Below are 21,018 nucleotides of genomic sequence, written 5' to 3' on the forward strand. Positions count from 1 at the left end.
ACACACACACACACACACACACACACACACACACACACACACACCATGCACATAAACCATCTAGCAGGAATCCTATCTCCAGACAATCTCTCTGACCATCCATCAACCAAATGTCAGCTGTCACATCTTGTGTTAGCTGACAGTGTTCCATGGGTCCTGGAGACATTTGCATCTTAATGGGGGCCTCTGAGGGAACAAAAGGCTTCCAGGCAAAGGGCGCGATGAAGCTGTGTATCATAGAGACAACAGCAGAGGCAGATGGGTCCCATCTGTGGGAGTCAGATCAGACCGAGTGCTGCTTTGGGATACAAAGGCCCAGGGCTCAGGTGCACATCCTGTTACACAGCTCAGCCACAGTTATCCCCACTGATGCTCCAGAGCCCTAGCGCTATTGCTGAAAGGGTTCTTTGTCTCGAATGTGTACCCTTGAGACCTCAAGAAAATTCACTGCCTTGGCCTCAGGCAACCCCAGATAGCACAGGGAGCCTCAGGGAATAAGCTTCAGAAGAGCTCCTGGCCTCTGTTACCCCACCTCTCAATAATGTCACAAAATGTCACAAATAGATGTCTCCAGGCAGAAGTCTGGTCAAAGCAGAGTCTTAATTATAATAAAGTGTCACACTCGGCAGTGTTAATAGCTATGAAAACAGCAATTAAGTGTGTGAAGAAGGGCAAGTGTTTTCCCAGAAGGCTCAGTGAGATACTGCTGCAAAGAGAGAGAGAGGTGTGGGGAGGGAGCACGGCAGGGGGAGGGGGGCAAGCGATCTCAGGAAACACTGAGAGGAAGAAGGGTCACAGGGCAGCAGCGAAAGTGGGCAAAGGGGCATCGCTACAGAGTGGAGTCCGTAGTCCCAAGACATATTCAGAGCACTTCTGGGTTGCAGGGTAGTAGATGTGACACCCATCCTTCCCAGCCTCTTTCTTTATCTAGTCTGGCTGCGTGGCATGTGAATATGCCCAGTATCTAAGGTCATGGCAAGGATCTTGCTGGTACCCATCTAGGAGGATGGAAAACAAGGAGGAGGAAAAAAGAGGGGGCTGAGGATGGGGCAAAACTTAACCAACCTGTGAGGCCACCAGCAGGCAACACACAGTGGCCACATTGCAATGGACAAGGGCAAAAGGCCACCTGGTGCCCCAGAACACAGACAGATTTATCTCTAAGCTAAGGCTGTTTCGCATAGCCACTGATGGCAGCTATGATGGCTACATGTGATATCGGAAAATCAATAGCACTTGTTGACTTCTACATATTCTGAAATTAGTCTGTCCGTCCGTCTGTCTGTCTGTGGTAGTGGGGTGGGGGTTTGAACTCTGAGGCCGGCATGTGCTAGGCAAGTGCTCTACCACTGAGCCACTGCGCGGATTTCTGCCCTTTCTTGTTTTGGTTTTTGAGACAGAGTCAAACCAAGTTGCTGGAGAAGTCCTTGGGCTCTCTGCCCTCCTCCCTTAGCCTCCTGGAACAGAGACCTGAGCCCTGAAGCTCAGCACCTCTTCTGAATTCTGAGGGGCGTGTCCTGGCCTGAGGGTGAGCCTCCCTCATTTTCCTTGTTCTTCTTTAGAGTTCCAAGAAGGCCAGTACCGGGGAAAGGATGTGCTGTGAACCTGGGAATGAGAGGCCAACACCCAGACAGGAAGCCAAACTCTTAGGCAGGATGGTGCAAACTGAGGGTCATCAGGTGGCCCTTCTCAATGCCACAGGGGTGGTCAAGACCAGGGGCTTCAGTGGATCATGTGTCCAAACAATGGGTTCCTTGTGTAGGCAAACAGCAGCCTTTCGAAACTTCCCCTCAACTTTGGAGACCACGAGTTGGCCCCCTTATTTCTGCTAGAAGTGCCTCAAGGCACCAATTCCAAACTTCCAGAAAACAAGGGATGCCCCAGAGCAGAGGATGTGTCAGCAAAATGAGAGGCAGGTGGGCTGGTGAGGCTTACATAAGGAGCCACAGGTTTGCACCAGGAAATGAACTTGTACCATATGAAGTGGACACCTTTCAACCTGAAAGACTAGAGACAGTCACAGATCAGTTGTATCTGTTTCACTATAATACGTTAGCACACAGGAGTGCTAAAGCAGAAAAGATCAACCTGGGCTTGAGCAGGGGTGGTTCCCTGGAGGAGCTGGGATGGGAAGAGTGGTGGGGATGGGTTTAATGCTTATTGTTACTCTTTCTAAATAGGCATGTTTGGATATTTAATGATGATGATGATGGTGGTGGTGGTGGTGGTGGTGGTAGTTGTGGAGGAGGATTAGAAACCAGTATAGCAAAGATGCTAACCAGTTAGTCATCTGCATTGAAGAAAACCTTGTAAGAAAGAATGTTTAGAGCACAGACCAAAGAGGAGGCTTCAGGATGGGGATGCAGACGTCTGCGCAAACCTGATGTGTACTTGGACGGGCAGTATCATGAGGTCTGAAGGGTGGACAGACACTCAGCCCTGAATTGCCCACCTATCTTGAGTCTCCATATCCCTCCTGCCTCCCAAGCAGTGCAGTCTCTTACTCTCCTCCCCTTAGTCTCACTTGCGTCACCAGGGCCACCACTTTGGTCCCCACTTCCAGCAGTGCCACCCTGGAGTTGCCTCCGCAGTTCTGCTCAGCAAGATCGCTAGCTTCTGACTTGCCACCAGGCTCTGACCAAAGAGGTCTTGGTGCCCTCGGTGGGAAGCCATGCAGGAACTGACATTACTCTGCTATTCAGAGTGGCACAGCTAGGTCCTTAGCATACCCAGGCCCAACCCTGATGAGTCTCCAGACCTTTATTAAACAGGCATTGGTCACCACTTGCTTTGGGTCCACGATGTCCACCAGGGGCTCCTTCATGGCAACATCCCGGATGCAGGTCATGTCAAAGCCATAGACATTCTCCCACCCTGAGGAAATAAACCAAGTCATGAAGGCAGGCGGCAGGACCTCCAAGCTCACCCGAGCCCTTAGGTGCTACAGCGCAGCCTGCTTAAGACAAGGGAGCAGGGTGAAGCCTCTGTTCCCTTCGATCAAAATACTATAAGCATCCTTCCCCTGCAAGGGGAGCCTCGTCGTGAACCAGTTGCTCATTAACACCCCATTCTGTCTGATCAGCAGAGGCCAGGCAGGTTGGAAACGTGCCCCAAGAAGTTCTCTAGAAGAACGGCATCAAGGCTAGGGCCATTACCCTCATGGTGTGTTACTTTTTCTGCCATGTGCTTTCTGTCTCCTCTCCAGGCCATTTGCTTTCTTGTTCCTGGGCCTCTGCCTAAGTGTCTTCTCCCCTAAAGGCTCATCTGAACCTTTAATGCAGCTGAGAGAAATCTTAACTCTTCAATGAAGAGTCATGCTTGAGACCTGGCACCATAGCATGCTCTCTGGGTACTGGGCAGATTCCTTCCCTGGTCTCTCAGAAGCCCAGCTTGCCCAGCAGGTGGATCCAGGAGAGTGCTCACTTGCTTTCCATGTCATTGGGCTGAAAAGCACTCACTGAGGGTTTATAGCATAAGAAATCACCCTATGTGGGTGACAACCATTCTTATGGGGCTCTGGGCCGCTTGGGCTTCTCATGAAATGCTTTGGGAAGAAAGCAGACTCAGGGTGTAGGTAAGTGAATGTGAGTCTGGTGGCTTAAGACCACCCTTCAGTGCTGGTGCTAATTGCTATTACTGATTAATTACCTTTGCTTAATGTACCCAACAACCCCTGGAGGGCACCTCCAGGCTACAGATGAGAAAACTGGCCCAGATAAGTTGGCATCTGGCTCATGCACAAACCCTAAGCCAAAGTTACACGCCAGCCCAATGACATCAACGCGAACCTAGGAATCATCAAGCTGACCCCTAACCTTCCTGCTGTGTGCCGGGGTAACAATATCTGGACATGTAAAGTTCTCCCTGCCAAGAGAGAGCCTGGGCAGGGGCTCTGGTCACTGGCAAGCTGGGTCTCATTCATCTGTTTATTCTGAGGGGCTTAGAAATGCTTTGAAGTAAAGATGCTTCTGTCTAAAACCTCATTAAATGTGAATTTTCTTTCAGTGTTCATCACACAAATGGGGCCTCGGGGAACTCAGGTCCCTGTGTGTGTATTGAAGAGCGTGGGTGTGGAAGAGGGCGGTACAGAATGGCCAGTGAAAGAATGGCTGTTCTTTTCCAAGGTACACAAAGATCTCTGGGGTAGGGGGAAGCAGTCAGGGAGAACAATCATTTCCCAGAGGGTAAGTGCTAGTGAGCTCCTGCCTGCAGGGAAGATGCCAGTCATGGCCCATTCAATCACTGGAGGCTGGTGCCAAACTTGAGACCCACATTGTGGGGGCTGGGGAGGCAGCTCATCTGGTAGAGTGCTTGCCTGGCACAAGGAAGCCTTGGGTTCCATCGCCAGCACTGCATAAAACTAAGTGTGGTGGTACATAGCTCTGATCCTAGCACTCAGGGGTAGAGGTGGGAGACTCAATAGTTCAAAGTCAGCCTTAGTTTGATAGTGAGTTCGAAGCCAGCCTGATTACATGAAACTCTGTCTTCAAATAGATATATAAATGATAGAGGAGATCAATCAATCGATAAAAGATAGATAAATATAGATAGATAATAGATGGGTAAATGGATGAATAGATAGATGGGTAAATGGATAGATGGATGGATGGATGGATAGATGGATAGATAGATGGATAGATAGATAGATAGATAGATAGATAGATAGATAGATAGATAGATAGGATGGATTGGATGGGTGGGTGAGTAGGTAGGTAGGTAGATAGGTAGGTAGGTAGGTAGGTAGATACACACATACATACATACTACATACATAAATATATACATCACATTGTAGAGAAGAAGCCATCCAGTGGGAAGAATCTAGAGGTAGCTATCCATCCTCTTTCCAGATGACACATATGTACTGAGACACCCTACCTTAGGTTTACACCCCTCCATGAGAAACCCCATAGCTGTGCACCTGTTCTTTCAGTCCCTCCAGGAAAAGTTCTTCACAGGTGGTCAACACAGACCTTAGAGATGGCCTGGGTGTCTGGAATTCACACTTGTGCTCTTCCACTTATTGTATGATTTTACCCAATGCATGGAGTGTCTCTCAGCCTCAGCCTCTTTTTCTTTAAAATGAAGCTGTTGATAGTCCACCAGGGCCCTTATGAGCATTGATGGGTCACTGTATGCAAAGTACCAGAGACAGTGCCAGATATACAAAGAGAGACCTTGATATATGGCAGTCCTCATTATGTGGTTTAAACACGGAGATGGGAAGCCATGTGCAGATCAAGTCTCTTCTCTAGTCTTATGTGCAAAAGGGAGGGTTTGGCTGAGTGGTTATGTGTTCTAGAATCATCTGCAATGCTTTTTAAAGTGCAAAAGCTGGGCTCTGATCAGATCTACTGGACCAGGATCTCCAAATGGTGGACTCAGGAAGCTAGACTTTCACAGAGATGGGAAATTTTCATGCTGGTTGATCTTTTTGAGGTCTTTTTTGAGTCCTGAAGTCATGAGCTTAAGAGCTCATGTCCTTTGTGAGTCCTCTTCCAGCTACTGTGGGCTCTTCCATGTCCTTGGTCCCCACACCATGTGGTACAGCATGGGCTAGACCTGGTGCTTTTCAAGCAGAAGGTATTCACAAATGGAATGCTATCTTTCTTTGCATCCTCTTCTTCTAGCTACCCCTCCTGGGGCCAAATATATTTGTCTTACATCTCTAGTTAGACGGTCTCACTCCAGCTATTTGGGGACAGGGCACCCAGCAATTTCAGAAACAACATTTTGGGGTTGGGGGGGGAGTCTGCTGTCCATTCATTTCCCATTAGCCTTCTTAGCAAGAGTGAAGCAGAGATGAGAGGAAGTGAGTCAGGTGTGTTAATTTCCTATTTCGAGGATGCATTGTCTGTTAAAGCACTGCCAGTGCCTATCTCAGTAACATCAGAGGAGCTTACAAATCTTTTGTTGACAGATTAACACGTATTCTGAAACAGACCTTGAGACACCATAATAAATCCTATTACAGCACATCAAAGCCCCTGACCACAGGCCTCTTGACTGAAACCCCTATTCCCAAAGCCTGTCAGAGGAAAAGGCCTCTTTGCTGGGTATAACTATCCCTCATCTCTCTGTGTTGCTGGTTTTTTCTTTTTTTTTTTTTTTTTTTTTTTTTTTTTTTTTTTTTTTTTTTGTTTGTTTGTTTCTTTTTTTGTTTTGTTTTTCGAGACAGGGTTTCTCTGTATAGCCCTGGCTGTCCTGGAACTCATTTTGTAGACCAGGCTGGCCTCGAACTTAGAAATCCGCCTGCCTCTGCCTCCCAAGTGCTGGGATTAAAGGCTTGCGCCACCACCCCCGGCTGGGTTGCTGTTTAAGATGGGTACAGCATCAGTACCCATCATCAGCGAGGACTTACAAGACACTGAAAAGATAATATTTAAAGGGAAAGAATAGGCCAGGCTCAGCTATAGCAAAGATGCTCTAATTGCCCAACCAACAGAGACTGTAAAGTAACTGTAACAAACATGCTAAGGAATCCTGGGGGGAGGGGAAAGGATGTGCACTGAGAGGGAAACTTAAAGCCCAATGAAGTTCTCTAAACAAGAATCATGTAGTCAGAGAAGAAGAATGCCTGTAATCACCTTGTTAGCGGAATGGATGGACACATTGAGGAAATAATCAATAAGCCTAAAACTGGTTCAATAAAAATAACCCAAACTTAAACAGGGTGAGAAAAAAAAAATCCAACATCCACAGTATAATGTCAAACCCATGTGTAATGAAACTCCCTGAAGGTGAGAACGATCAGACAGAGAAAAAGTCCCATTAGTATGGATAATGCCTACATTTTTTCCAGATATAGTAATCAACCTGCAGACCCAAGCATTGTACAATAACCCCAATCAGGATGCATACATGGAAAAACACGCCCAGACAAATCAAAGGAAAACTTGAGAGAGGGAGAAAGGAGAGGAGACAGAGGAGGAGGAAGAGGAGAAGGAGGAAAAGGAGCAGGAGGGGGAGGACAGAGAGAGATACAGAGACACATAAACCTAGAGAGAGAGAGAGAGAGAGAGAGAGAGAGAGAGAGAGAGAGAGAGAGAGAGAGAATGTCTCAAAAGAAACAGAAATACATATCCCTGATAAGCAAACAGAAAACTCATTGCATAGTGCATAGCACGGCAGGCAGTTACCCCTCCTCTTTCTCTGATGAGAAAGAGTTTCTCTGTGAGGGCTGAAGGCCAGGGCTGCTGGCTCAGAATGCCTCAGGGAACAGGAGTACTTTGAAGCTCCATTTACAGCCTCTCTATGCAGAATGGAAGGTGTTTATATACTATCCTCGAGCATTTTAGGCTGCCAGGAGCAAAGCAAACAAGAGGGGCGGGGGAGGATTTCCTCACATAAAAACTGTATAGATCCAAGAACAGAGCTCTGGATGTAGGGAGTCCAGAGTGGAAAAACCAAACAGCCCTTCTAAGAGAGCCCATACTTCAGTCCCCCAGCCAGTGTGGCTGCCTCTACGCCAGTTCTGGTGCCCCACCCTCTGGTCTTCCACTGGCTGGAGATTAATGAGATGGATTAGTGACCCAAGTTTGAGACTCCATATGCCTCTGCAGTGGGGGACTGTTTTCTCTGATTGCTCTTCTTTCAGATTCAAGGGCAGCCTGCCTATTCCTCTGATGGGTTATTGTATCTAACAAAACATGAAGACTCCGAGCCAGTGCAGGCAAGGCACATGACCCTTTCTTCCACCTTCCCACTTTAGCTGGTCAATACACTAAGGGTTGGACCTGTATTTTGTTATATGTACAGGGCCGAGAAAAGGGAGGAGGGGGGCAGAGCGGGAAAGAGGAAAGGAGGAAAAGGAGAGGAGATGGGGAAAAAGCTTTCAGCCTTAACAGTTTACTTTCTGTAGGGATGGGCAAGCCTTACTCTTCCACCCTATGTTCACACTGTTCCTTCTGGTTCATGGGCCAATTGAAATTTGCCTGTAACTGTTCCCCTGGTAACCAGCAACCAAAAGCTGTTATTTAAAAACATATTTCTGTAAATGGGCCTCTTTCCTTTACCTAAAAAAAACATGTATCTTAAAAAAAATTAAGTAGGAAACCTAGCTGTATCCTAAATAAAGTATAAATGTTAGAATCTTGTTCTTTGGGGGTGTAGGGTTTTGCTGATGTTTGTTGTTGCCTTTGTTTTATTGCGTTTTTGTTTGTTTGTTTCTTTTTTTTTTTTTCTTGTGGTGCTGGTGGCTGAAGCTGGGTAAGTCCTCTACCACAGAACTATAGTCAGCCTTTGTAAAAAGTACTCACAAGTAAACACTTTATAGGGGGAAACGGGGCCTGGCTTTTGGGTTTGTTCATCAGTTACCAGTTTTTATTTGATTGGTCGTTGATTCCTCTTTCTCCTTTCCAGAACTGTAAACACAGTGATAGGAACTGCAAGAATAAATTATATGTTCTCCATTTCTGTATTGGCCCTAAGTGGCAGCCACTGTCCCTTCCTTCCGTGGGTTCAGAATGGCTCCTTGCAACGTGCCTGCTCCAACTACTTCCAACTGGGCCTTCTCCAACTACTTCCAGGGAGGGAAGGGGGAGGAGGTGAATTTGTTCTGGAAACTAGAAGGCGGCTCCATAAAGAGCTGTCCTAGGAGCACAATAAATATTTAAGTAGATGTGAGTGAAGAATGTGTTTGTACGTTCTCTCTACATGCTGCCCAGGACAATTACAACTCGCAAGCCCCAAAATGTAGTTCTTGTGTGATCTGCATTCATTTTATACATACACTTGACCACCATTGACCTCTCAGTCGCTTCTTCAGTCTTTGATGGGAAGATGCATGGCCTAGATTCCAAGCCACCAGAGGCCAGCAGGCTTGGGAGAGTCCAGAGCAGAGTAAGTTTCTATTCCCACACACACCACAGACTGTGTATTCTGATTTAGCCCCTGTGAATCACTGAGATTGAAGACATCACCTCTCAAAGTTGGGGAACGAGCTCAAGGTTGCTCAGTCAGAAAATGGCAAAGCCCATGTGCAAAATCCTGAGTTGGGCAGGTGTCACAACATTCACCCTAAGGCATCCCACGTCTCTTGACTCTTATTCAGAGACTTGTGTCCTCCTTTCTTGGGGTTAAATATTAGAAATAACAGTGACCTAGAAGGTTTCCAGAGCATGGAGTTTTAAGCCATTCCTTCATTTTTGCCTTCTGAACTTGGACTCTAAACTTTGCCCTTTGCCCTTCAGCTTCCAGAAGGGCGTATGAATAGGCTGTGAACTGTCCACGGCCAACCTGTGGGCAGAAACCTGAACACACTGGCTTGTGCATCTTAGACCTCTTTCCTCTTGCTTCTGACTTGCATGCTGGTGTGCTGGGTTGCTGAAAGGGCTCTTTGTTCCTCTGTCATGTGCAGTTCCTGGAGACATGGTCACATCTCACCTGACAGGAATATACTGGGTAACATTCCACCAAATACCAGGCCCATGTCACAAAGATATATATCTTTTAGAATGAAATAGAATAAAATATTGGCAAAGATTATTAAAATTTGTTTTTGTTTTGAGACTTACTCTGTAGCTCAGGCTGGCATTGAACTTGAGATAATCCTCCTGCCTCAGCCAAATGCTGAGATTATAGAAATGAGCTACCTATTACATCTGCCTCTTCTGTTGGGAGTGATATAGGGAGAGAAAGATGGGGTCTTGCTACGTAATCTAGGCTAGCTTCAAATTTACGATGTTTCCTTCGCAGCCTTCTAAGTGCTGGACTATAGGCGTGTACCACCACACAGAGCTCTTTTGCCTGAGAGAAGATACTCTTCTAACTTGTAAGACATAATGGTTCTCTGCACAAACACCATCCCTACTGCCCAGGTGCCACACTCCGCTCTCACCCCCAAGATGATTTACCAGCCACATTGTTTATGCACTCTGTAGAGCTCCAACCCTTGATAACAGAGAGAAGGACTCCAGAGAGGAATTCAGAAAGGATCCCAGGACATGGACTCTTCACACACACACACACACACACACACACACACACACACACAAACACACACACCCCATGATGAAAGTGCAACAAAAACCTGGAATGTGACTTACAGTGGATTTTGAAGTCCTTGTACTGTCTGTCTTCGATTGCTACCACGTACAAAGCTGCCCGGTCTGGAAACATAAGCCCTCCAGGTTTCTGTTGATGAATTGTGGGGAAATGGGTCTCGTAATCTATTCACCTGACAAAGACATCACATTTTTGAACTGCACATAGAGTCACCGGATGAGCACCCCCTTGCCAGCATTTCTCACTCAGTGGGCTGACAGTGTAGCTGGACATGGCAGGAACATCCCACGTTTATTTGGAGAGGGGAGAATCTGAGGGTCCAGGGGAGCTCAAAGGACAAGTGAAGTAATGATGGCAAATCAAAGAGGGGCAGAGAACCAGCCTTGTGGTTCAGAGAAACCAAGGCAAAGCCCTGGTACTCTGGCAGTTGTAACAAATGAGTTTCTGCTCTAGCCCGAGAGGACAAAGTTAGACCTTACTATGTTATACATTCTGACAGTTGGGTACAATTGGACCAGGGTTGGTCACTCGATCCCCTGAAGCGTTTGTGCTTTGAAAAGACAGGTGATCCTCTAGCCCATTCCTCTCTGACATTTTCATATTTCTCCCAGGCTGGAAGCCACGAGAAATGTGGCAAGACAGCCACCAGAGTGACACAGGGCCAGCATGCGGACCACTTACCAACCACTTGTCCCTGGCAAAGATCACGGTGTTGAGCATGGACTCGTAGAACAGACAGTAGCCCATCCACTCGCTGATGATGATGTCCACCTTCTCCACAGGCAGCTCCACCTCCTCCACTTTGCCCTTAAATATGGTGATGACTAGAAAACAAGAGCCCAGCCTGCTTTTAGGATGTCACTTACCTTATTCTTAACCAGGGGAATTGACTCAGTCATTGAAAAATGCTAAGCTCTTTGAAAGCCACTGGAGTGTGCCCCCCATTTAAGGTACTGGACAGTTACTCTGCACCTGACTCTATGCTAAGCCTCCAGGATACACCACGTCCTGTAATCTGCCTTAAGAACTGAGCACACTATCATTATCATCTTCTCTCACAGCTAAGGAAACTGAGGTCTCGAGATGAGGTGGTGGCAGTAAAATCAGAGTCTGGGTCTGGTGGAATGGGCCTGTATCATCCCTAGGGTGCACCCCTCTGCTCCATGTGAGGTGACCATGACAACTCAGATGCAAATTGAGCAAAGGACACTGTGTGTGTTTGCTCTTGAATCTGCACACAGCCAAGGAAGGCCTTGCACTCAGTGGGTGCCCACCTAGTGTCTGTGAAGGAAGCAAACTGATGTTTTGACAGGACTGTGGATTCAGCAGACAGAGAAAACCAGGATTAAATGCTGGGTCTTCTAATTAGCTGTCTCAGTTCACACACTTGTCCATGCAACTCTAATGCAATTCCCTGAAGAATACCAAAGAACATGAGGTCTCTGTCAGGGCTGGTTGTATTGAAGAAATGAAACAACACCTCAAAGTGCCAGGCCTGTAGCTGTGGCTCAGTGGAAGGTAGACATGGCAGACACATTCATTATTTAACAATAGAGGAAGGAGAGAAAGGGACAGGGCTCCTGTGAGAAGTGACTTTCAATCCCATTGCAGCAAGAGAGTGAGTGATCTTAGTTGGGCTTTCGATCAGTGGACACATTTTTTTTTTATTCTTTGATGCACAGATGGAGATAAAACACAAGCATAGCATGTGCTGTGGCACTGGAGGGATGTTGTATCAGCTGCCTGGTCCCTTCTGAACATCTCTCCTGAAAGGCCACACCTTGAAGCTCTCAAGCCCTCCTTCTGTGACAGCCCTGGGGAAATCACAAAATCCCCAAGCTTTGCTAACAGAACTGAAGGGAAGCCCTGACCTCAGAGCCATGGACCAAATAAACCATATCTGCCTTGAACCCAAGGCAATTTTGACTGGAGGCTCCTCTATAGCAAAAAGGCCCACAGGCCAGAGCCATTGAGTAGTGTCTTCAGGGTTTCGGGTGCTATCAGCTGCCTGATGGTAGCTCCCTCTTCCTCAGGGTTAATCAAGGTTTAATCAGACTTTATAAAGTGTGCAACATTACTCACAGTTATCCACCCTCACCACCCACCTGGGATGCCTGTGTGCCCCACCTGGGCACTACTCATGACCCCTTACCCCAAGAAGGAAGAGCAAAGTAAAGCCAGACTTCCCTAAAATTTTGGGACAAGTGGGAGAGTCAAGTGTTAAGCCTGTGGTTCTTTGGGGTCCTGAGACCCCAAAGAAAGAAGTTAGCTAAAAGAAGGACCCATGGCACACCTTGATAATTCCAAAGGGAACAAAGACAAGTACTTTGGGAAGTGTCCACACAATCCCTAACTTACTTCTCACTGAAAAAGAGCCACCAAGCACACTTACGGACTTTTGCCTGCCTATCAGCTTGCAGAGCCTGGTTTATTTTGCCATCCACAGTTTTACACTGTTTAATAGACTTTCCTTTTTGTTTTTGTTTGTTTGTTTTTCTTTGCATGTCTGTTAATGGCCCTTTCCTCATGTTTCTATGTAGGTGTGAAGCTGTGGGTCCTTTGTTTCCCTGTAACATGGCATGGCCTCCATAGGCCAAGGATAAAACCGACTTCTGCCTCTGGGATGCTATAGCCCCACTCGGCTGCTTAATGCCAGGCTCTACCAAAGATGACCTCAGAGATACTTAAAGAAGGAAACTACTTAAGAAAGAAAGCCCATCGTTTGAGGACACAGAATACTGGCAGGGAAACCATGGCGGCAGGAACACGAGGCAGCCCATTCCGCTGCATCTGCAGGCAGGAATCGGAGAGATGAACTGGTCCTTAGCTCACTTCCTCTCTTTATTCAGTCCCGAATTCTATCCCATGGGATGATGGTTATCCTATGGCTAATATGGGTCTTCCCACGTTGATTACTTTAATATAGAAACTCCCTCATGGACATGCCCAGAGATTGTCTCCTAAGTCAAGTAGACAGTAGTAACCATCACTTATTTATGTCTATATGCATGTATATACTATATGTATTATCTATCTACCCACCTACCTACCTACTTACCTAAGCTGTCTACCTATCTGCATACTTACCTATTATAACCATATTGATCAGAATATAGTTGCTAATGAGTAAGAAGGCTAGCCCAGGGAGCAGGGAAGGTATCCAAGAAATATTCCACACACGTGTGTCTATCAGACTAGACTAAAAGCACTCAGCTTCTGCTTCCTATAGCTCCATAATCAACTTGACTGGATTTAGAATCAGCATGGAACCTCCTGGTGTGTCTGTGAGGATGCTTCCAGAAAGATTTAACTGAAGAGGGAAGACCCTGGAATGCTGGCAATTGTATCCTAGGACTGGGTTCCCTGATAGTTCAAAGGGAGAATGAACAGGAGCATTCATCTCCCACTGCTTCCTGACTGCAGATGCAACATAATCTGATATATTACTCCACCACCAGGCCTTCCTTCCCAGCCAGGATGGAAGTTACCCTCAAACTGTGAGCCACAAACTCCCTCCTCCTTAAGGTTGGGGATTTTGTCACAGCCATGAGAAACGTAGCCAGATCCAAATACAGTTCACCAGAGATACTCTCTAGATGTCCATAGCCAACACCTGTAACACCTCACATCCATGTTCAGTGTCATATGTCACAAGATGTGGCCTCCTGGGACAGGGCTCATATTAGTGGCTGGGGGGACTACTGACACTCATGAAGCATGAGGCTAGCTCATGGAATGGTGTAGACAGGCATACAAAGCTCTGTTTCCTTTTTCCACAGAGAGGCTCTTTGAGGGGTAGAAGCAGTCACCCCACCCCCAAGGCTCTGAACAGCTGCAGATCCCTTGCCCAGTCTGGTCCTGCATCACCAGGGCAGCATAAGTTCAAGGTGGCTTTGAGGTCGCTATCTGGAGCTGTGTTCCCAGGCCATAAGTGTGATGGAAAGTTTGCTCAACTAGCGGTGACAGGACCCTGGCTCATAAATTCTGCAGTGATTAATCATAGCTGAGTGTACCGTGGGGAGCCCCCTCAGCTCTGACTGGGGAGCCTTAACCCTGTGGCTTCAGTAAGAAAATTAGAAAGCCAGAATTTAGTTGTCGTTGCTTTTAATGGGCTCTCTCTCTCTCTCTCTTTCATTCTCTCTCTTTTTATTTGAGTGGTTATTACAAAGTAAACTAGACCAGTCTAAGCCAGTTTGGGATTTCAATGTATCCATCAAAATCAGATGCCTCCATAGAGTCTGAAGTTCATGGTCTGCCATTTAATTCTGTTTTAATTAATTATCTATTTAATTTTTTTTAAATTTACTTACTTTTTTTTTTTAAGATAGCATCTCATACTGTAGCCCAGGCTGGTCTGAAATCCACTATGTATCCTTTGCTAGCCTCAAACCTAGTCCTAGGTTCTAGGGAACTTCCAGCATGAGCCTCGTAAGTACTAGATTATAGGCATTGAGCCAACATGCTAATCCAAGAGCTAATTCTGTCCCGTAGAAAAGTGAACAATAAGGTCATGTTCGCCAGGACAGAAAACCCATTGTGAGTCATGAAGTCCCACACATCTGTCACTGTAACCACCACAAAATCCCTCTTCATTCTCTCCATGCACTTTGCCTGTCTCCTGGTATTAGTGACACCTACAGTCACCATTAAGCTCTTTAGACATCAGCCCATGGCCTCCTCACCTAGTTGCCCATTTTACCTCCTGTTTCTAACATCTAGCAGACCACGTGACTCTTCACAAATCATTCTTAAACTTCTCACATGGGTGAACAGATGAATAAACAAAAACAAACAAGCAAACAAAATCAAAGATCTACAAACAAGTCCTAATTATAAGAGTAAAAACTTTATCAGTATTTGGAAAGCAACTTGAAGAGCGATTTCCCACGTGTTGTTAACTTAGCCATCCTCCCAGAGACACTGTGGCCTGCTTTCATCTGCCTACCAAAAGAACTGGGATATAGGAGAGTCAAGTTATAAACCCCAAACCTGGCTCGCTGAGTCACCTGAACAACTCACACAGCCTCAGTGGGGCTCCTGCCCCTACCTCACGAATGGGTACAATCATTTCTGACCTTCTACCACCTGCGATGGTTGTGCACATGGAGCAGGTACATGAGAGATGGAGAGGAGAGAAGAGAAGCACCGTACTGTCCTTCTCATGGCTGCTCATGGAAACAAAAGAAGGGCGGACACAACAATGGCAGACAGCTAGGCTTAGCCAGAACGACCAGTCTTCCTTGACATTAACTCACACTTTTCCCCTGCGTCCTGTGTTCTGCAGGACACAGGTACCCAACAAATCTCCCTCATAGAATCAGAGCCTGCACATAGACAGGACACTGGTGATGGAAAAGAAACCATCACAATCTTTATTTGCATATCCAGTGGCACTGTATCCAACAGACCCCATTAAAATGGCACAGGTAGGTCCTCGTGCCATGCATTCAGCAAGATACCCTTTCCTGGTCCAAATCCCTACTCAGTGGAGAGCAGGGAGCTTGAGATTCCACGCCTCCCGCAGGCATGCTTCCCATCCTAGCCAACTCTGGATGGCTGCAGGACTTGGAGGACCAGTCTACTTAACTTAGGCTCCAAAGACCTGTTGGCTTTAGCCAGAGGCCTTTTCTTAAACTGAAGACAGCACCTGCTATGTATCCTACTAGAAGTGTATTCATGCTCTTCCCATCAAAGACATCCAAGGACTCCTTCCTACCCCAAGCCATCCCTGAACACCGAGAAGCATAAGGGTGCTTTAGTCTGCTTCACACTCAGTGTACTGGCTGAGGGTAGGCCTGGCCCACACGATTATTAAGAAAGAAATGGTATCAGGCAGAATGGCTTCCACTAGGCTCAGGTGTCCAGAATATCACACACGTACACACACACACACACACACACACACACAATCTCATTCTCACCCTATTAACCAGACCAGAAGCCAATAAAGGATAGAGGAAAAAATGCCCCTTACTTCAGGAGATTTACACAGATGACCCTCCACCACTGAAGGTTTTTTTTTTTTTCTTTTCTTTTCTTTTTCTCACAGATTGGGACGCCCGGGAATCAAGATTTGAAAGTCAAGTGGTGTCTGTGCAGAGCACAGATGTTGTTGTCTTTATTCCCTAGGCAGCGGTCGTATAACAACTATTTACATAGTGTTTCCATGGTGTTAGATGTTCTAAGGCATTCGGAGAGGATTTAACGTATGTGGAGGATAGGCACAAGTAACATTCAAAGTCTACACAGTACACCCGCTATGCTGTTTTATTAAAGGGACTTGCTCATGCTTGGTTCTCGGTATCCTCAGGGGGTTCCAGAACTAATCCTTCATGGACATTGAAAGGCAACTGTACATTAGTCCCCCTTATGTAAAATGCTTGTCCTGTCCCCACAGCCTAGCTGGCCTCTGCTCTAAATCTGTCAAGTCCCTGCCTCAGAGTCCTCTCTTCCAAAAAGTATTCTTTTACAGCTAGTGCTTGTCAATGCTTAACAATGAGATCCGAGGGAGAGTGAGGGGAGGGGGCAGTTGGGGTACAGGGGGTGGGGGTTGACAACCTATCTATCTGCCAATGCCTAGGTCATAAACCTTCCTGCTGAAGCTGACTGGGAACAGGATGCCACTCGGGGCAGGGTTAAGAGAAGCGTGTGCAAGACTGGCTCTCTACAGCAGGCATGTGAGCTGCTCCCCCACGTCTCCATGACTGTCCGTGCAACTGCACAGCAGCCCCCAGCTGCCTCGCCTCTTCTTTCGAAGCACATTCACGACTTCTAATGACGCAGTAGTCTTTGTTCACTGCCTTTGTGACCATGCATCTTTTACGAGGCTAGAAGCTTCGTGACAGCACTGACTTTTGTTTTCCTAGTCACATGGTCAACTCCTGTCATACCTAGCATGGGGCCCGGCATATGGGACAATAATACTTGAAAGGCGGAATCAATAAAATTACTAATGGATCGTTTCTCCACAGTTAGGAAAAGGAGAGGCAATTGCCTGGAGCTTCGGGTACAGGTTCATTCAAAACAGTTTTACATGATTAATCTCATTTCTTCTTCTGACAGCATTATTTGTCAAGTTAATAAATGAAATGATAATAATAACAATGGCTAACAGGAATTGGCTGCTGCTGTTCTGTTCCATACAGTAGTGTGCTAGAGATATTTGACTGGATCTCCAAGGAACGAGAACGCGGTCCTTAGAATTTCACAGTACAGGTTGTGGAAACATACAAGGGCCAGTTTCAAGTCACTGAAGTGACTGCATCCTTTCCTCGGGCCTGTGGACGATGGCCCTGAAGGCTCACATAAAGAGCTGCTACCGACTGCGTCAGCTTTACCGCAGTAACCACCTGGTCCCCACAGTGACACTATGAGGTCTGAATCACCATGGTGCCCATTTCACAGAAGGAGAAACTGAGGCACACACACAGTAACTCATCTTAGGTGGCTAGCCGCGTTGGCCCAGATGGGTGTGAGCCAGGAGTGGCCCTATGCAGTGTCCCAAGATGGAGACAGGCAAGCATCAGCTCAAAGGCATCCTCAAGAAGTCCATGCTAGCTTTTCCTGCAGGCTCACAACCAGCCTGCTATTCCAGAGCTGATCACCGTGGTGCACACAACTGTAGGGATCCTGCAAAGACTTCCACATTCACCGTGGGTTGCTACTGAACATGCAGCTCACCTGCTGCTGGGAGCCAAGACCCCAGGCAAGGAGTAAATGAGAGAATCTTGGTAGTTGGTAGGGAAGACTTAACCGAACAACATGGATGTTTAAATGAATAAAAAGTACGTCTCAGCTAGGCTTCCACTTGAGAGTCTACCAGGTAGGTAAAGGTTAGGAGACAGCCCTGTGGGGAGACCACGCCCACACACAGTCATCTACCTCCCAGTAGTAGCAATGCAATATGGAATTTGCCGAGGGACTCGTGAGAACTACCATGGACAGTGTGTGTGTGTGTATGTGTGTGTGTGTGTGTGTGTGTGTGTGTGTGTGTCCGTCCCAGAAGAAAGGGGCTCAGCCAAGGCCCAGTGAAGTACAGACCAGGAGAGAGAACTAGGATGGTAACCTGGGGATGTGGGAGAAGGGGCATCTAACTCTTTGGTAGTGTGGTCCAAGAGACGAGACACAGAACATCAGGAGAGCAGTAGGGATATAGAATCCACTTCAGTGAAGAGATGCTTTCTGATGACCGCAGCAACCCAGGTGCCTAGCTGTGAGGTTTTGTCAATGGAGTGATCCTAAGATGGTGCAAGTGCCTGTCACAGAAGCAACTCAACAATTACAGCAGCATCCATCGGTCTGAATAACACACAGCTAACCTTTTTGGAGTACCTAATCTATGCCTCAAGCCATGCCTCGGGTGTACCTCCTGTACAGAGCTGTCTGCTCTTCATTGTGCAGTGACGCAGCAAGGTCCTTCAGGGTTGGATTACAGAGACCCTTGTGTCCCCTGCACTGTGTTGGGTCTGCTACCCTAAGATCTCTTCCATCTGGGACATGTATCCTTAGGCATAAACCCAAGGTGAAGGAAACAGATTATACCTTTGTGTTCTGTTTACAGAATCACACCAACTTTAATCCCTGCCCTGTGGTCAAGCTGCACAATGAGGGGACTTTCAGCAGCGTTTCTTCAGCCCCCCTCCCCCATCCCTGGCTTCTGCCGTGGAGGAGATAATAGTTGCTGGTGTTTAAGTCAGAGAAAAGTGGCTGAAACAGGCATGAGCCACGTGTGGATTGAGTCGCGTGAAGGTGGCCCATCTGTGCAGGTGGCTTTCAGTAGGTGTGTGTCTTCATGTGAGCAAACCCACCCCAGGAGCCCCCACGGAAGTGGAGAGGGAGCAGGTATTTTGTGTGCGTGTTGTTATTTATGGCCTGCCGCCCACACTGCCGACACTCATACAACTGGCGGTGGCGGCACGTCTAACTCATCTCCATGGAAGCACTCGTTCAGTCGAGCTGTCCTCTGTCGAGGACACATGCCAAGGCTGAGTAAGCTGGTTCAGGGGATGTGGCCTGCTGCAGTATCACCAGCCCCACCTACCTGTTCTAATTTGTAGAGAGGAAGAAATGAAGGCCACTGGGCCTGGGGCTCCCTTGTTGGGACAGTGTATTTGGGTGGGCAGACCTGAGACATAGGCGTAGCCCAGGGGGTGGGTTTAGTGACAGCAGTCTAGCCTTCACGGGGCGTTTGCTTCAGTTATGCATGAGACCAAACAGAGCTAAGTATAAGCTGTAACAATCCCCAGCATGAAATGAATTGAAACGAGTGAGCTGGGGCCAAGCAAACTAGATGTCCCCCATGCTGCTGGGGAAAGGGGGAGGCATAGATGCTATGGGGTGCAGTGGGGGATGGAAAAGCCTGAGTCAGGAGACAGTGGCTCAGCCTGGCCATCCAACACCAAGGTGGAAGAAGATGACATTCTCAGAGGACCACTGTGGGTGGGGCAGTGGTGCTCCGGAATGGGAGAGGCCCCCTTTAAGGTGGAGGATGAGGGTCCAGCACAGAATGGCCAAGTGAGTCAGGAGGTAGGGGGGCGGGGGCGGTGTCTGAGAGATTAGTTACATGGGAAAGGAGTGATCCAGTAAGCCAATATATCAATAACAGGACCATGGCTTTTCAATGTCAGAGGAAGGAAGTCTGAATATAAAAAAGGAGGAAATGGAGAGTAGACTCCTGGGGCTGCATTAGCAGGGGAGGAGTCATATGGGCTCGGCCTCAACAGTACACGATGATAGAGATAGGAATGAACATTGTATATATGTGCATACACACATTCATCACAGACATGTGTGCACACATATACACATACTCACACAACACACACATATACACATACACACATGTAACACACAAACACATACATCTATACTACACATACACATATGTTACACATACACCACACACACATATATCAAACACATGCATGCATACATGTATGCACATATATACACATATACACACACACATATTTCACATACATACTCAGGCCCTGGATCTCTGCAGTGAGACATCCTGACATTCTAAAGCTAAGAGGCATACCCCTTCTTAGTTTTTGGTTACTATTGTCTAGTCAAGGACCTTGGGGAAATGGCTGACTGAAAACAGAGGCACATGAAACACAAGATGAGCCTGTAACAACTGGGATTGGGAAATCAGAATCTAGGAGAAAAGGGGAAAGTACTGGGGCCAGATCTGAGATGCTCTCAGAGACCCAGTCAGGGATGGATGGAGGTCAAAGTACGGATAGCCAGATAAAACCTACCGAGTACAGTATGGGTGTGCAGTAAAAGTGTTGATAATAAGTAAAAATGTGAATAATTATAAAGAGAAATGATAACAAGATGATAGATGGTGAACAGACAGATCGATGATAGAAATGGATGATAGATGATTAATAGATGACAAATAGTAGCCATAGACTGTGTAAATAATGTGTTTATATTATATAAAAATACTAGAAAGTTAATGAAAGACACATGGTAGAGATGGGTAATACAAAAAAATAGATACATGGTAGATATGATAAATAGATATGATAGATAGACATAGAGTATATAGATAGATGATTGATAGATAAATAGATGATAGATTGATAGCTAGACACTGAGATATGATAGGTAGATAGACATAAACAGAGCATATAGATAGATAGATGATAGATAGATAAATGACAGATAGATAGACACAGAGAGATGACAGAGAGAGAGAGAGAGAGAGAGAGAGAGATAGAACACATGGAGAATGAAATGTTTACAGAATTTCAAAGCACCTCCCCCAGAACTAACTTGCTCCAAATATATTGTGACAATAGCAAGAAGAGAAATTATTTCAGCCAGCAGCAAAAGAAATAATTTAAAAGTACGGGGGGAAAATAGACCCCAGAGGTTGGAAGTCACATACATACAAAGAAGCCTACAGAGGGGTGAGGGGTGAGGAGTGAGGGGTGAGGGGTGAGGGGTGAGTGATGAGGGGTGAGGGGTGAGGGGTGAGTGATGAGGGGTGAGGGGTGAGGG

At 46.8% G+C, this 21,018-nt stretch overlaps 1 protein-coding gene across 2 annotated transcripts in view; it reads right to left on the reverse strand.

Annotated features, from left to right (window-relative positions):
• Positions 1 to 21,018, reverse strand: part of Prmt8 (protein arginine methyltransferase 8) — an 81,712-nt gene that overhangs the window by 11,959 nt on the left and 48,735 nt on the right. For both annotated transcript variants that reach the window (XM_021165307.2, XM_029478198.1), the window contains exons 5-7: positions 10,687 to 10,829; positions 10,047 to 10,134; positions 2,759 to 2,874 (exon numbers count right to left, since the gene is read on the reverse strand). In XM_021165307.2, coding sequence (XP_021020966.1) covers positions 2,759 to 2,874; positions 10,047 to 10,134; positions 10,687 to 10,829 — 347 coding nt within the window. The remainder of the gene's footprint in view (positions 1 to 2,758; positions 2,875 to 10,046; positions 10,135 to 10,686; positions 10,830 to 21,018) is intronic.

Source organism: Mus caroli, chromosome 6 (assembly GCF_900094665.2).
Source record: "Mus caroli chromosome 6, CAROLI_EIJ_v1.1, whole genome shotgun sequence".
Classification (NCBI taxonomy): domain Eukaryota; kingdom Metazoa; phylum Chordata; class Mammalia; order Rodentia; family Muridae; genus Mus; species Mus caroli.